This window comes from Pithys albifrons, chromosome 2 (assembly GCF_047495875.1).
Source record: "Pithys albifrons albifrons isolate INPA30051 chromosome 2, PitAlb_v1, whole genome shotgun sequence".
Taxonomy (NCBI): Eukaryota; Metazoa; Chordata; class Aves; order Passeriformes; family Thamnophilidae; genus Pithys; species Pithys albifrons.
In genome coordinates, this window is record NC_092459.1 from 77,230,621 (window position 1) to 77,247,018 (window position 16,398).

General features: G+C 40.5%; 1 protein-coding gene across 6 annotated transcripts in view; it reads left to right on the forward strand.

The window, feature by feature from the left end:
* ACTN2 (actinin alpha 2) overlaps positions 1-6,201 on the forward strand; it is a 68,774-nt gene extending 62,573 nt beyond the window's left edge. For 2 of the 6 annotated variants that reach the window (XM_071547993.1, XM_071547997.1), the window contains exons 19-21: positions 1,263-1,340; positions 3,421-3,579; positions 4,885-6,201. In XM_071547993.1, coding sequence (XP_071404094.1) covers positions 1,263-1,340; positions 3,421-3,579; positions 4,885-5,043 — 396 coding nt within the window. In that variant the 3' untranslated portion in view covers positions 5,044-6,201. Of the gene's footprint in view, positions 1-1,262; positions 1,341-2,456; positions 2,523-3,420; positions 3,580-4,884 lie in introns of all 6 variants that reach the window. The other 4 variants (XM_071547994.1, XM_071547998.1, XM_071547996.1 and 1 more) reach the window with 3 other exon arrangements.
* Positions 6,202-16,398: the final 10,197 nt, after the last annotated feature.

Here is a 16,398-nt window from a genome sequence, read left to right on the forward strand (position 1 = left end):
AATGATAAAATAAGACATTTTGAATGCTTTATAGCAGGAATTATCCTATAGAATGGAAATAATGAAAGATAAAATCTTTACTGTGATTATGGCTTGTAACTAAATGCTGCTCCAGATTTTTAGCTTTGCTTTTTTACTCTTCGTTGAATTCCCACTGTTATTTTTCATCTTGCCTTTATGGATCTGGTGGATATTGACAAAGAGGGAGTCAATACCAGCATGATATTTCAAAAATGCATGGTGTTATTAACTTACTAAAGCACCACTTCATCCTATTAGTGTATTAAATAAGCCCAGTGCATTTGTTAAAACTCCTATAATTTTACTTATGCATATCTATATAGAAAATTTAAAAAATAAATTATTCATCTAGCAGGCAACTATGTGGCAGACAGAAAAACTTGACTCTTTTCCAAAATGTCTGTAAAATCGATAGGGGTAATAATTTTTCATCTTAGAATATCTCTTTAATTGTATTTATATTGACTCTGTGTAAAGTACCAGTCTGATAGGACACATTGTGTATAAATAGGAATAAAACAGCACACCAGTCTGTTTTTAATAAGTTAGTGTAAACTTATCGGCCTGCAAAATAAAAAAAATATTGGTTCAAAATAATCTTCCAGTTTGATGTGGTGTTCCTAGAAGCCATTCAACTTGGAATTCAATGGGGCTTTTTTAAAGTCAGTTTTCAAGGCAAAACTTGAACGTATAGATTATTAAAAAAGACAGATATGTGAAAATAAGTTGTCAATTATAAATTTATTTTGTACTTCTGTCTTTTGAGATATGCATAATATCCTAAAGAATATTATCAGATCAAGAATGAAGTAAAAATAATTGATTGGGCAAAATATGTTTTTCCCAGCTGCAGTGATATTTTTATTGCATCTCACATACACTGCATGACAATAAAAGTGAAGGAAGCAAATGGCAGTTCAATGGAATGAAAACTGCCTTGTCAGCAAAAATGTTTAAAAAAAACCCAACCAAGCCCTGTGGAGGAAGCAGAGTTTTAACTCTTTATTTGAAGTGAGGACCTTCTTCCACTAAGAAAAAAACCTAAAGCATGAAACTGCAAAAACTGTACACATTTTAGGTAATACACTGCAATACAGTGACATACATTTCCATGGAATTCTGTAAAAATGTGATTATTAATATGAGATTAGAATGTTCTTTACTAACCAACTAACCTGATCTGTGACTTTTCTTTCTTTCCTTCCACCTTCCCAAATGCATAACCTGTGATGGGATGCTAGGACGAGTCTCACAATCTACAGTCTGATGAATTTAAAGCCTGCCTCATCAGTCTAGGACAGGTTGGAAATGACCTGCAGGTAGAGGAAACTGATAACATTCTGTTTTCAGACAGACAAATATAATAATAGACAAAGAGATTGTGTGTTTAAACTCCATATCTATTTGTCCTAATGCTTTGGAAAGATCCTGCCTCCAGGAAGACAACTGCATTAGATGGACTGTCAGCATCACTTGGAACTGTATTTTTCTATGTGTTTTTTATACAGTTTGTTCCTTTTACTTGGTTTGAGGTGTCTTATTTGGACCCTACTAGTTACCTAGGGGAGTTCCTATGTTTCTTACACTCAGACTTCTACCGATTTTCCTTTTCTCAGACTCAATACAAGTTTTCTTACGCTCTCTCCAGATTTAGGATGACATAATTCTCTCCCAACCATTGCATTTTATCACAGCACAGAGGAAATACTTACCTTCTTATCATCATGCTATTTAATGATTACTCATATTTGAGCCCAGAATGTCACAGATATGTTACTGCTTGGAAAATAAGCAACCTCATTTTATATAAGGTCTTCAAGTGACCTCCTTCTAAGTCTTGTAAGTCTCATCCTTTAAGCCAGTATGCACATCTCTGCTGTAGTCCTGATCTTGACAGCCTGCAGTCAGAAGGAAAATCCCTGTACTTATTTCCCATATGTTAGCAGACAGCTCTCATAATGTACCTACCTTGGCCTTGGAGTAAAGCATTTGATTGTTTTTAACTATAGTTTCAGCCACTACAGATTCCATGCAGAACCTTTCAAAGATATTTCATGTAGGGGAGGCAGCTTGAGCATCTCCTGAGTTTGACTAGTTTAGTAACAAACTTTTCTCCTTGCCCTTCTCTTCGTCTTCCCTGGTTGTGTTGTCTGTATTCCTGTCCCATTCATCTCTTTTCCCTTATCTCTCCCCTGACCTTTCCTTATGTTACTTTTTGTGGTGAAAATGTCTGTTTCCTGTGTGTAATATGTTAGTTACTTCTTCCTCCTTTAAAACTGATGATGATTCTGGTGACCTGATCGGGCAACATCAATGAATACTGTTCATTCACTGGATCCAATATGCCAATGGTCTAAACTTGTCATCTCTCTGGAAATTGCTTTGGATTCTTCAAACCTTCCCTTCTATATTCCTTTCGTTGTTCTGGTCAATAGAGGAAGAATGGATTGATGGACCATGATGATTTCAGAGCTTGCTTAATTTCAATGGGTTATGATTTGGTATGAGTTTTAAGAAACAGAGATTCTGCTTGCAGCTTTAATGTTAACCACAGCAACACTAAAGCTTGTTTAAATAGAACACTAACATAATTTACACTACAGATACTACTTTCTTGTTTCTTTGGTTTTTCTCTAACTTCAAATGGATAAAAGGAAAGTTAAAAGCAAGATTAGACACTTGAAAACCATATTCTATGGTCCAAAGCATTGCTCCTTGATTAAGGAAACTTTAAAAGTTGAAATAAACAGTTTTTAAAATATTATTTTTAAAAAAATTTCTCTTTTGCTATCTGCATGACAAAGAATGAGTTTGATACTGTTTAATTCTTGTAAACTTGCTTTGGGAGTTGTGTTTTCTTTGCTTCAGTTATTTAGTCTAAAAATTTCCTCCAAAATTCACCCTTTTTAATGGAAAAAAAATATTATCCTTAGTTACACTGTCCTGTTTTTGGAATGAAATTTTCAGAATTGTTCCCCTCCTTAATTCATTGGGTCTATAAGCACAGTACTTCTTGGGCTATTGTTTCACCCCCCTGTGTGATACCTAATTTGCAATGGTTTTAGGATGAGGTGGAAAAAGAAGTGTTAAATTGAGACAAGTTAAGCAGGCATTGAGGGAGGGTGGGAGGGAGAGAAGATGGAGACAGTTAATTGAAAGGTACATACTTCTGTATTTAGGACAAAGGATCAATTTTTCAAAATCACGGTCCTTTTTACAAAAGACGGGTGGGCATTTAAGATTCCAGATTTCATTGATTCTGATGTTGATGTTCCTAAGTTGGGAAAATGCTTTAAAGGGTCAGTAACCAGTGGTTCCAACTGGTTCATGAGAGAGCCACTGTTCTGTTGGAGATGGATATTACGGTGACCATTTCTTTTGTTTTGGATTCTCTGAAAGGGTGAAGCTGAGTTTGCCCGAATCATGTCTCTGGTTGACCCAAATGGGCAAGGAACTGTCACTTTCCAGTCCTTCATTGACTTCATGACCAGAGAAACAGCAGACACAGACACGGCTGAGCAAGTGATAGCTTCCTTCAGAATCCTGGCTTCAGATAAGGTCAGTCCCCATGCTGTTGGCTGTAAGAGTTCAATAGCTCCACTGTTCCGCCCTTCTTATACAAGCCTTTCAGTAATAGTGAAGCTTTGCTGGAAGTTTGTAACACTTCAGAGAAAGCACTTGTCTTTTTGTCTTGTTTGGAACCTAGAGTCTTACCTGAAATGGGTGCTGAATACACGGCTTTGTCTCATATCACAGAGAGCAAACATAAAATTAGACGTCTTAGACAAGACTTAACAGTTGGTCTGTATAATGGACCATTGTACATCAGGTTATTTCCACACAACATCCTTGATTAAAAGGAAACTCTTTCTACCTTTCATGCTGTTGTCTGGATGTTTCAATGCAAAGTTTGGCCCTCTGGAACACAGCCTGAGTGAGTTGCACAAGACTACACCTAACTGTGAGCCATGTTGTGACCTGACAGCTCATTCAACAGGGAAATGCAATGAGGTGTATCCCTATCCTAGGAGGAGACAGGAGGAGGGGTGCTAGTAACAGGGTTTGTGGAGGAAGCTTCTGAATTTGGCATACTTTCCTTCCCACTGCCAGATTCACTGGTGAGTGGTGTATAAAGATTAAAGGGAGTGTAATGGCAACACAAGAGCTTCTGAAAGAGTCAGGGCCATAAAACTGCCGGGAAACCAATCCTGTGCTATGGAGAAAGGAGAGACCACAGCAGTACAGGTCTATTTGCCCAAGCTCGCTCTATTGATTTTCTCATCTGGCTGTTTGTATTGATTTTGTGATCTCAGTTAATGTGGACCACATTTTGAATTCCAGACATGCTCTCAGTAGCAATTCATGTGGAATATGGTCTCAGGAAAAAATGGTTTTCATTACATTGCTATTTTAAGCAATGTCAAGTCTGTTAACAGAGGGTATCCTTCATATCATAAATACAAACCATTAAGAACAATAATGAATCTTTCATTACACATATATTAGAACCTTGAACCTAACAGAAACCAGCTGTCACTGCCAAAGGGACAGTAGTGCACTTCTGAGAGATTGACTATACAGGGGTGAGCTGTATCAATAGCAGCCTACCCATGGCTGCACAGTGCTGTGTAGCTAATGTGCACAGTCACATACCCCAAGACTGCATTTAGACCTAGTCAGTTTGTTGGTAGAATTGTCCCCTTCAACTCATAATTCGCATTGGAATTTACTAAGGAAAATACCTGGTCTCAGAAAAATAGGTAGGACATCTAAATTTATTAGTCATAGCTACAGAAGAAATATATGTATTTTGTGTCTTTGAAGAATACATACTGAATTTGTAAATCCTTTTCCCCCTCCCAGCCTTACATCCTGGCAGATGAGTTGCGTCGAGAGCTGCCTCCTGAGCAGGCTCAGTACTGCATCAAGAGAATGCCGCCGTACACCGGCCCAGGCTCCGTTCCCGGGGCTCTGGATTACACCTCCTTCTCATCGGCACTGTACGGAGAGAGCGACCTCTGATTCTGTAACTGACCGTGTTCACGGTAGACACTAAAATTACCCACCTTATTGCCCAGGTTGCTTCTCAAAAGCTTTGACAAGCTGATTTGAAAACCAGTTTTACAAACACAGTAGGGTACTGTCAATGTCAAGTGCTAGTAACTAAAGTAACTGGTGTATATCGAAGTGTGCACCACGCTAGGTATCTGCCTTGTTGGTTTTAGGTTGTCTGTCCCATAGAATGCTAGAAAATATATTAAAATATACTAAAAAGAACCCCCTAGATAATTACTTTGAAAATATCCATTCAGAAAATAGAATGAAACCTAAGAACATTGAAACTCAGAATATTTCTCCATTTTCAAAATGTTTCAATGCCATATGCACTTCTTTTACAATATTCATAAAACTATGTTATTAGAAGTCATGCTTTCTTGTTTCTTAGAGCTATGTTATTTTCCTCTCATGATTTCTGATTTTGTATGCTTCTACTGGTGGAATTTAATAAAATATTAAAATGCAGGTTTTCAGGGAAAAAAATACAACAACCAAGTAAATTACTTAATTACAAAATAATCCGGAACGCTATGCTTTTGTCACAAAGAGTCGTAATATAAGGGGAAAGGCTGATTAAATTGCAGGTTTAGAGTTCTTTAAGCAGTACTTTTCTTTTAGGCCTTTAACTTTTACAGCTGAGGGAGTACAACTTTTATAATCAGAAATAATAAGGAAGCTGATTTCATGTGAGCTGTTTTATTTTGAAACACTCATTCTTGTCTGTTTTGGACAGTCTTTGTTTCTCAGTATAAGAATGCATTATTATATGTATTAGTGGCAACATTCATCTCTATCCTGCATATTGAAAACTCCCATCTGAGCAAATGTAGTGTGGTTGTCTTGCAGCTTTAACTGTTCAGTGCTCAAAATTCAGTTTGTCTTGACTTCTGCTGTGTCAGAGGCAGTTCTGTCTGCATTCTGCTCCTGTGTGCTAGTTGTTTACTGTTCTTTTTCCATCTTGAGAAATGATAGAGAAGTAAAAGCAGTAACTTTTTTACTTGAATCCTACCGACACTGAGGAAATGCAATGTAATCTAAAAACCCCATTTACATATGGTGAAGCGAGCTGTGCAGCCCAGTGCTATCAAAGCAATGATGTGCCTATTAAATAAAGTCTGCTTTTCAAAACCTTATGAGACTCTGTCATTGTCAGTTATCCACTGGTTCCCTCTAAGAACTGGAAACATTTCTGAACATCAAAGGAGTTTTCAGATGCTAGAAGTTAAAAAAAGTATGTCACGCATTTCAATACATTGTGTTTGCATGAAAAACAGTTGCGGTGTGCTGGAGGGACAAGTATGGTTTCATGAAAAAAGACAGAGTCCCAGATGACTGGTGTAGTTTCCATTTAGGTCACCTGAGCACAAATGTCCATAGTTTGTTAGACTCCAAGCTTAGATTGATTTCAATGAGACTTAGGCACTAATGCTTTTGAAAATGTTTTCACTGGCCTTTGGAAATCTATGGATGACAATCATTAAAAATCTGTGTGTGACTTCAACCCTAAAGCAGGCACCCCTGCAGGTGAGGTGCACACGGTGGGAGCAATTTCAAAACAATCCCAGAGGAGACAGGCAATGAACAAATACCTCCTCCTCCTCCACCTTCTGTTCAAAGGCCAGCAGAGGACTTCCTAGGACTAGGATGATGTCTCCTGCAGTGCATGTGCAGCCTTGCACACAGCCAGAAGCTGCTGCTGCCACTGCTGATACTGACATGGTGCAGGGCCGTCTGTTCCTGTGATGACAGTGCCTGTACAAACCAAGCCAGGAAGCTCTTCCTTAAAGCAATGACACTTCCAGCTAAATAACTGGTGCACAGGCTGAATCCTAGTAAAAATTAACTCTGTCCATCTCTCATTGTCACAGTTTAATGCAACTGGAAGAATAAAACATTGAGCTTCCAAATGTGACACAAAAGCAAAATCTCAGGGCTACAGGCAGGATTATGCTAGAAATTGGCACACAGTTGATGTCTGGCACCTCCAACAGGTGTTGTTCATGTTCTCTATCTGCTAATTTTTATATTGTGGCATTATTCCAATTTTTGATAGTATTGAAAGGATTTCTAACTCCTTTAGTTAAATGTTCTGTTGATCAAAGCATGTGAGAGACAATGTTATCAGCAGCAAGATAAAAAGACTTTTGCAAAGTAATTTTTTCAATCCCACATCAGGTTTCTAATTTCTAAAGTAGAGTGAAAAAAACCAGTATCAGGGAACTTCAGGGATTAATTATCCATACATATTTGCCTAAAAATATATATTAATATGACTTTTATGTAAAATGAACAACTATCATAAAGTGATTTCTCCCATCAATATAAGTAAACTGTGTTATTTTACCCTAATGACAGTGAACTACAATGTTATATAAAATATTCTTTGGTCATGTTCTGGGTCTATGTGTTTTACAGAGAGATTTCCTTTTCCTCAAAGGTTCCATTTTTAGTAGATGGCATTTGTATATTTCTGCAGGATCACTTTTCACATTAGGAATCATCGTAGCGGCATTTTCTGTCTTCACAATCCTGGCAGCAAACTAGTTTAACTACAAAGAAGTCCAGTAACTGAGTCCAGGGTAATGAATGTGCCAATCACAGGGGCCAAATCAAGGCTTGAAAGGTGACGGGTGCAGCATTACTTTGATGATCATGTGAATGAAGGTTATAAAACAAATCACAATTAAAAAAGATCAGTAAGGTTTTAAGTTGCTTTAATGACTGTAATACAGATGTCTTCTGTGAATTTACATGGATACAACAGTTATTTGAAAAACTTCCTGCCAAGATAATCTTGATTTTATAGTAATGGCGATTTTAGAAAGGCGCTGGTGCAGGTAGAGATCTGCTGTCAGCTCTGTTACCCTCATACCTCCTTTCTTTGTACATAGAGTTTCTATCTCTGCTTTTCTTACTCACTGACCACAAAAGGCTTGGATCAGAACTGCTCCTAGTGGCTTTGTATTTTTATCAGAACATTCTGTTTTTCAGTTTCCCAGTTCTTGGAGGAGACCATGATCCTTTATTCAGGTTGTTCATAGTGTCTATAGAGGTTAGTCCAGACACAATGAGTCTCAATGAAGGAGGAAAATAGTTTCTATTAGCAGCTGGATTTGGAAGGTAAGCAGTTTCCTTTCTCAAGGTACAAAGCTTGCGGTTGAGAATAATTCTTTAAGGAAGTAATTGTTTGATTATCACTAGTATATGAACAGGCCAGTAGGAGCATATTTCCAGCCTTGTAATAGCATCAATATTTTTGGTGGGCTTCTACAAACAATTCCAGTAATATTTAAATAAGAAAATAATACCTGTTCATTACTGTGTCCCTCTTCCCCAAATTTTATGGTTAACAACCTGTGCACGCACTTGCTTGTGCATCAGTCTACCTTCTGCTTATGTTTAGAGGGTATTTTATTTGAGAAGCCACTTTAGCAGTGTTAAGTCTACATTATAGATAGTTGTTTTTAGTGTTTTCTGGTGAGATTCTACTTGTTTCAGAACAAATATATTTATATAGGAAAACTGACTCTTCTAAGTTGGATTTTCTTACATATTAGTCTCTTATAAATATATGTGATTCCTTACTAATTTTAAGCCAGGGTGTGGGCTGCCACCACAAAGGACAAGTCTATCTCCACTCTTTCCATGATCCCATTTATTTATAAATAGAACAGTTCCCATGTCTGGTTACCATGCTGGCTGGGGATACATATCTAGGGTGCTTAGAATGGTAGATTATCCCCCAAAGCAGCAGCTTGTATGTGCATTACCTTAAAGTGATTGTGTAACTGTGGAATTAGGGACCCAGCCACCCACTTTCACTGGAAGTCCTTTATTATTCACAACAAAAGAACATTTATGTGCAGGCAACAAACCTTGAGCCAGTACAAGGAGTGTCACATATTTCCCTCATTAATTAGGAGAGGTGTATGAAATAAGCCCAGTTTTTTTCCATACATAAGCTTGATGAGGATTTCATATAGTAATCTTCAAAAGAAATTCCTTTGCCAATTTGCTAGGTTTTGGGAAACTTCATTAGCATTTGTAATACTTTGCACAAATTTGATTATCAGCATATTGCTTTCATTACTTGGAAATCAAATATATTGGATGAATGTCCTGAGATGATTAAAGTCCTGAGGCTATTTTAACACCCATCCATCCCTCATCTACATGCATCTGGCTGTTCTGTTTCAAAACCTGGCTGTTTTATTTGACCCCGACTCATGGAAACTTTTTTCCTTTCAGGACACCTGTTAGTGCTTCAAGTGAAAAATGCCCTTAAGTGCTGTTTTTGGTAGGAGTGGTTATTCTCCTATGTGCTCCCCTGAGCTGGGGCCTTCTAACTGCATAGGGGATACTCATGTCAGAAGTTCAGGTATAGAACAGCTCTCTTGTCTCAGACACTGAAGGTTCTGTTTCAGGTTTTAGCTAGTCTGCTGATAAGACTAAAAGAAATGTTTGCATAAGTTGCCAGCCAGTCAGGCCTTGATTTAAATGGAACTGTCAAGACAGGCACACCAAAATAATATAATTAAAAAAGGCACCATAAAAAAGCATAGAATGGCTGTATCAAACATCTTGTTCCGACTTGTATCCTGGCTCTGACCATTACCAACAGGAGGAATAACGGAAAGATGTAAAAGTGAGACAGCGTGAGGCCATCTGTGCCCAAAAAGTGTCTGAGCTCCCAGTAATTTATGGATCATGAACTTGTGGAACACTGCACACTGATGCTAAAAATTTAGTCTGTTTTTCGGTAAAGTAATACCTCCTCTCAGAGCTCTTTTTGTATTCCTCTCAGTGGGACTTACTGCTATTGGATACACTTGAAAAAATTATTTACTCTTCATTCTTCTGCAAACTGTTCCTCAAAGTCCTTTTGGATTTCCTGATGATCTGTTTACACTTAACCTGCCAGAATTAATAACCTTATTTTCTTCATATGGACATGATGCCAGCTTTCTGAAGGATGTTTGCAAAATGCATGCCACACAAGAGGGAGGAAATCCTAGGTCTAGTGAAATAAACCCCAGTCACAGTTTTAACAAACTCTTAGCAAACCTATTTAAATGAAAATCAGACACCCGGTAATGTTTGGTGGATGCCTTGGTGTGTGTGATGAACATGTACGGCAGACACAATGCTGTCAGACACTACATCCCTGAGGTCCTATCTACTGCCACTGTCATTAAACCAGAGGCACAGGATTTAATATTGTGTGGCAAGCTGAATAACAGCCTTGCTGTTATTTGTGCATCACCTGGGGACAACACTCCATGGCAGCTCTAACTTTTAGCTTTGTTATTTGCTAATGGAAGGTGGCAAGGCTTGATTTGCCACAGCAAGCTGGTAAGCACCTGTACTGTCCAGCAAACACTTCTGCCACTCAGTAGTAATTACTGTCTCATTATTTGAAGTGACTTGTGGAAGAAGGGGCTGAAATGTCAGTTTTTGACCTGTAAATAAAAGTGTGCTAGTATCATTACATTCTTTAGCCATTGTAGTATATTTAATTTTTTCCCATTTTTCATTTGAATATAGTTGTCTATGCACTTGTAAGAAGCTGAAATTATGCTTGTGGCAAATAGACAAATGTATATTTTATATATAAAAAAAGACAACCCATTTTTGCAGTCTTTTTTCTCAGTCTTCTTAACAATCAAACACTCTATCAAACAAAACATTTCTCTCAGCCATCTAAACTTAAGAAGACTGGTCCCAACAGCATTCCAAATTATATATTTTGATTGTGGTTGTGCAAAACTCTTTCTTCCATCAAAAATGAATAAAAGGCTTTGTAATTTCATTTCAGCATGAAAAACTGAAAACATTCAGTTATGATCAACCCCACCTGACTGCCCTGACACTCTGCCTCTTCTGGGAGCTTGGGCAGATTTTTTTTAAGGCTCATTGTTTCTTCAAGCCAGACCATGAGCCCAGGTGGCCCAGCTGGCTTTATCTGCAAAGGACAGCCGGAATAGCTATAGTGGAATGAATATCCTGCTGAAGTCTTTTTGGAATAGTTCCTTACAAGAATACCCTGCTCAGAGTCATTACCCACTTTTATAGTGGTGGCCTTTGACTGAAGCATTGCTTTGCAGATAGGATTGACTTTAGCAGTGGCCATTCCTTAGGCTTTTCTTGAGAGGCACCTCCCTCCCTTCCAGCATTACTATCTCTGCAGATTACTTTCCCTTCTCAGTCACCAACCCCTGTTTGCCACTGGCCTGTTCCTGCTTTCAACAACAGTCCTTATGAGCTTAAATGTTTCCGACTGGAGATGTTGACTTAAATGTAATTTAACGCTCTCAAGACTCCCTTGAAGTCAGATTTTAAAGGGAGACACTTTATTTCTGCTTGATCAGAATGCAGTTGTTCTTGATTTGTACTAAGGCAATAAATGCAGTATTGTTCCCTGTTTTTATTAAGTATCTTTCAGCTTTACCTGCTACCCAGGAGTGCTTGTCAGACCCTTCAATAGACCTATTTTGTTGGCATTCCTCTGAGCTGTGCATCCTCCACAGTCTTTTTCGGCACTTGGAGTGTGCTTAGAATTCTTCTTGAAACATTGAACTTTCTCTTGGTTTCTGGTAACATTTGATTCCAGAAGAAAAATGTTAAGATCCTAATTTGACTTAAATGGGACAGATAATTTGTATTTGGATCACAAAAAAAATCACTCTCTAAGTTGCAGGGCTCCAAAATTATTAAGAAGAAATAGTAATTCTTAAGCTTAGAGGAAATTCTGAGAATAAAGTAAAAAACAAGGAGTGTAACTTAGTCATCCGAAAAAAGGGCAAGAGTCCAGCTGCAGCAAAACAGCACAAGGGGTAAGTAACCCCACAGAAGAGTGTCCACGAGCTGTGTTCTGAAATCAGATTAATCTGTTTTCTCATTCAGACTTTGGCATGGAGTTATGAATGCTTTGCTTCAATGTAATGCTCTAAAATACAACCATTCTTTAGTAACATGAATGATTCCACTGTTCTTGTTAAAATAGGGATTACTCATGTGACAGGCCTGTAAGAACTGCATCCTCAGAAATAAAGGCAGATAATATGGGAATGAAAGACATATTCTTGTATTTAGTATTTTGGAGGTATTTGAAACACAACCCTGTTGCCGACCAGGCTCTAGTGAGATCGCACACACCAATATGATGTTCAAGCAAATCCCAAGTTTATTCAAAAACACAGGTATATATGACCTCAAGTGACCCCGCCCCAGGTAGAATGGTCTGACTCCAATTGGTTGAGGCTGGAAACATGTCCTTTTAAGGTGAAAATGAAACTAGTAAGGTGGTCATTCAGACCCACCAAAATCAGGGCTGCAACATCTCCCCCTTTTGTTACAAAGAACAAAGCAAAAATGCAAACAACATAATACACATAATAACACTGTAATTTTAAATCTTAGCTCCTTAGCTAACTTATCCAACGGGGAAATTGTAACCATTAGGATCATGCATATTGCAACTTCAACAGAAAGGCTGAAAATTTTGAAAATTGAGAAATAACATTTTGAAGATTTTAGATTTTGCTAATTCAAGACTTAACAGGGTATTTTGCAGGTTACACATCCCTACCTCCCCCTCTCTTTTCAAAATAGACTTTTGGAAGGAGGTACAGTAACCTTTGTAAACTAACACAAACTAATACATGACTAAGACATGTATGTTTGGAATTTACAAACTTACAACTAGTGCAAAACAAGAAACTTTTTTCTCTCACATGTGAGGTTGTGGTCCTTTCTTTGCAGTCGTCACCGCACAAACCACTGTAAACATAACTACAAATTTTATTAAATTTTTTGCAAGGTGTTCAAGAGTGCAGAGTGACTTTACTTAGCAAAGAAGCAAGTTCAGTCCAGCTGAGCTAAGTCTCCTTATGCTATAGTTCAAGGTCCATTCTCAGAACTTCTGTGTGGCCATCACAGAGGTTTGAGAATGAAGCTTTGATTTTTAGTTACCTTATACACTCTTGGTAAAGCAGTACACAAGTGTGAATTCACAGAGAAAATTCACAAAGGCTAAACATAACCACTTACATTCTGCAGAAAATGTTCAGCAGCTGAGGGGACAGGTGTCCTTACCCCTACAGCCTGCTGGGCAACTTGGCAGTGCAATAAGCTTAAAACTGCACTTTAACTGAAAATTAACAGAATTTCAAAATACAGGCTAAACAACATGCTCTTGAACTGGACTGTTCTTGTTTGATTGGACAGTTAATGACTAGTCTTAGGCTACCACTGCTTGTGGTTGTGGTTGCCATATGGGGAAAGTAGCTTGGCTCCAGTTTCCATGAGATATTTGACTGGCTGCACCCCAGGGCTTGCAGCCCCTCTGGTTTTCTGGAGGCCTAGCTCCCCACCTCACGTTTGTTAGAGGAGTACCATCCTTTTTATATTTAGAATGACAATCATGGGCCTTGTGACCAAGTCTGTGACAATGGTTACATTCCCCAGTGAAGCTTTGAGTTCTGCTATATTTTGGTTGTGCTGGACAAGATTTTGTTGTTAAACTCCAGGGTCTTTTCCCCCTTTTTTGGATAGATTGTTTGCTAAGAGCTGTGGCTAGAGCAGAGGCATGTAGCTTTGCTTTTTCTTCCTCTTCTATCCAGGGCAATTTGGCACAGGCTTCAATTAACTGTACCAAAGTAGCTGTGAAAGCTTCTGAAATGGTCTTTTGAGTTACCAGAGGCTTCTCTATTCTAGGAAGGTTAGAAAAAACAGCTAAGGCAGCATTCTTGGGTCTTTAAAATCCCTTTTTTACTACATCATGCTTCCCAGCTCCCCCCAGCATGTCCCAAACAGAGGCTTCTTTTTCTTTCGGTGCCGTGCCTTTAAACAGCTGTGATGTTGCTCTCCATTTTGGAATACAGCCGGTGGGTGTGGCTGTTGGTGATGAAGGCTGCAGGTACCAGGTTGCCGGTGCAGGGCAAGTCCCTATGGGCGCGGGGGGTTCCAGTGCCGGTGTTGGCGGCTGCGGGCAGCGCGCGGCTAACAAGGAGGGAGTCCCCGCCCGCGCTGCAAAGCTTGTGTCTTGCGCGACCGGCGCTGTGGGAACTTGTTCCCGGGACGCCTGCGCTGTGGATGGCACGCAGTGAAGGGAACACGCTCCGCTGGCTCCGCTCCACTGAGGTGGAGTCTCTCCCCTCTCCATGACGCAGTTGATGGGCGTATCCATCCACGCAGGAGGTGGTGGGGGTGGCACGGGAATTGATCCGCCCCAGGGGCGGGCTAATTCCTCCCGTACCCCAGCCCCTGAGGGCTGCGGGGGACTCGCGCCTGGCGCATGCACCTTGATTGGCAGGCAGTAGGGAGGGGGGTTGGGCAGTCCTTGCGCCTCGTGGTAAGGGCGCACAATTCCTTTGTTTGATTTCGCGGGCTTTTCAATCACGTGGTCTCTTTGTTTTCCTGGCCACGCAGTTTCCAGCCCTGCTGAATGTCTCCCGCAGCAGTCTCCTGCCGCAACTGAGCGACTCCGGCGTACCCGCGGGGCGGCGGGGAGCGCGGCGGAGGCACCCCAGCTCTGAGGTACCTGCAGGGCATTGGCGGCGGCAGCGCCGAAGGTGGACGGATAGGGATAAAGCTGCCTTCCCTCATCTCTCTCTCGGCTGAGGGCACTCCCCATCGTGCCCTCTCGGATTCAGGACATAAATAAAAGTCACTCACAGTTTGGAATGGCTGGATGTTTTCTGCGGCGTATCTCGTGGGGTTCCAGGGTTGCTGTTGAGGTCTGGCCGCTTCTACAGCAGCAGCCGGTGGTCTCATTTGCTGTGCATAGGCTGTTTCTTGGTAGTTGTAAGGCAGTGCAAAGACGGCTTCTTGGCTTTTTGCGGTGACGGACGGCGTGGAAAAGCCTTGATTCCATGGTTGCTGTGATTCCGTTGGGTTTTCCGGAGCGGGAGCAGGCGGTGCCACGTGTGGGTACGGGAACGACACAGCGCTGGCTCCCCGGCTCAGCTCTGGGCTCCGCTCTTGTGGATAGGATGGCTGAGATGCCGAAGGGAACGGCGGCGGGGGTCTGACGGACAGCATGGGCGATGCCGAAGGGTACAACGGCGGGGGTTCCGCGAGCGGCACGGGCGGCAGCGGTGTGGCAGAGGGGTACCGCGGCGGGGGTCCCACGGGCGGTGGTGCCCACAGCGGTGCAGAAGGATGCTTAGGGGAAAAACTGCCCTGCAGAAGCAGGCCTTTTTCCTTTCTCTCCGGTAGCTTGAGGTTTGTACAGGCTCGTTCTACCTCTAACAGCATTTTCCTTATAGCTGTATATGATGGAATAAGCTGCAAAAATTCTTCGGGTGCAGTTTGCGCTAAATTCCACAAATCTGCCCCAATGTTATCACACAATTCCATGGAAAACGTGGAATTGGCTTTGGTTAAGTGCCCCCGACTAAAGCACCAGTCCAAAAATTCCTGTAATGCTTGTCTTTCAATGTTTGTTTTGGTAAGGCGAGCTAATTTTTCAAATTTATCAAGCAATAAGTTCGTCTTAGTCGAATTGGAATTTCCCATGTTTCTTTAACTCACCGGTTTGAAGGTCGTGGATCCTTCAGTCCACGTTCTTCCAGCAGCTCTGAAGGCCACTAAAACAAACTCCCAAGTTTACGGGAGACAGAAGCTCTCGGAGGCTTCTCCACAAAGCACCCAAAAAATTTGGGACACAGCAACTCTCGGGGGCCACCAGTTAAGGTTCTAGGCAGGTCTGCAGATGGCTTCCATGTCCTCAAATCACGTCGCGGTCACCAAATGTTGCCAACCAGGCTCTAGTGAGATCGCACACACCAATATGATGTTCAAGCAAATCCCAAGTTTATTCAAAAACACAGGTATATATGACCTTAAGTGACCCTGCCCCAGGTAGAATGGTCTGACTCCAATAGATTGAGGCTGGAAACATGTCCTTTTAAGGTGAAAATGAAACTTGTAAGGTGGTCATTCAGACCCACCAAAATCAGGGCTGCAACACAACCCCAAAAGCTGAGTTGGCTAAATCTCTGTTTGATCTTACATACATGTAAGGAGAGTATGCTATTTAATTACATGGGCATGCAAGTAGAGGAACAAACTGGTGAAACAGATCCTTGGCACTGAAAAAACCCATGAAAATATGATATGGCTTTGTTTGCTTCAAACACTACCTGGTTTTAAAACATCTTAGAGTTTAGCTGTGTGTGTATGCGGTGCTGGGGGAAATTGGGGGTTTGAAAAGACCTTCAAATATACTTGAAATACCAGAACTTGATCTGACTTAAGGATTTTTAGTTTCTTTTGCTAAGGCTATTAATTTGGTTTTAATCTTGTTGCAATTAGGAG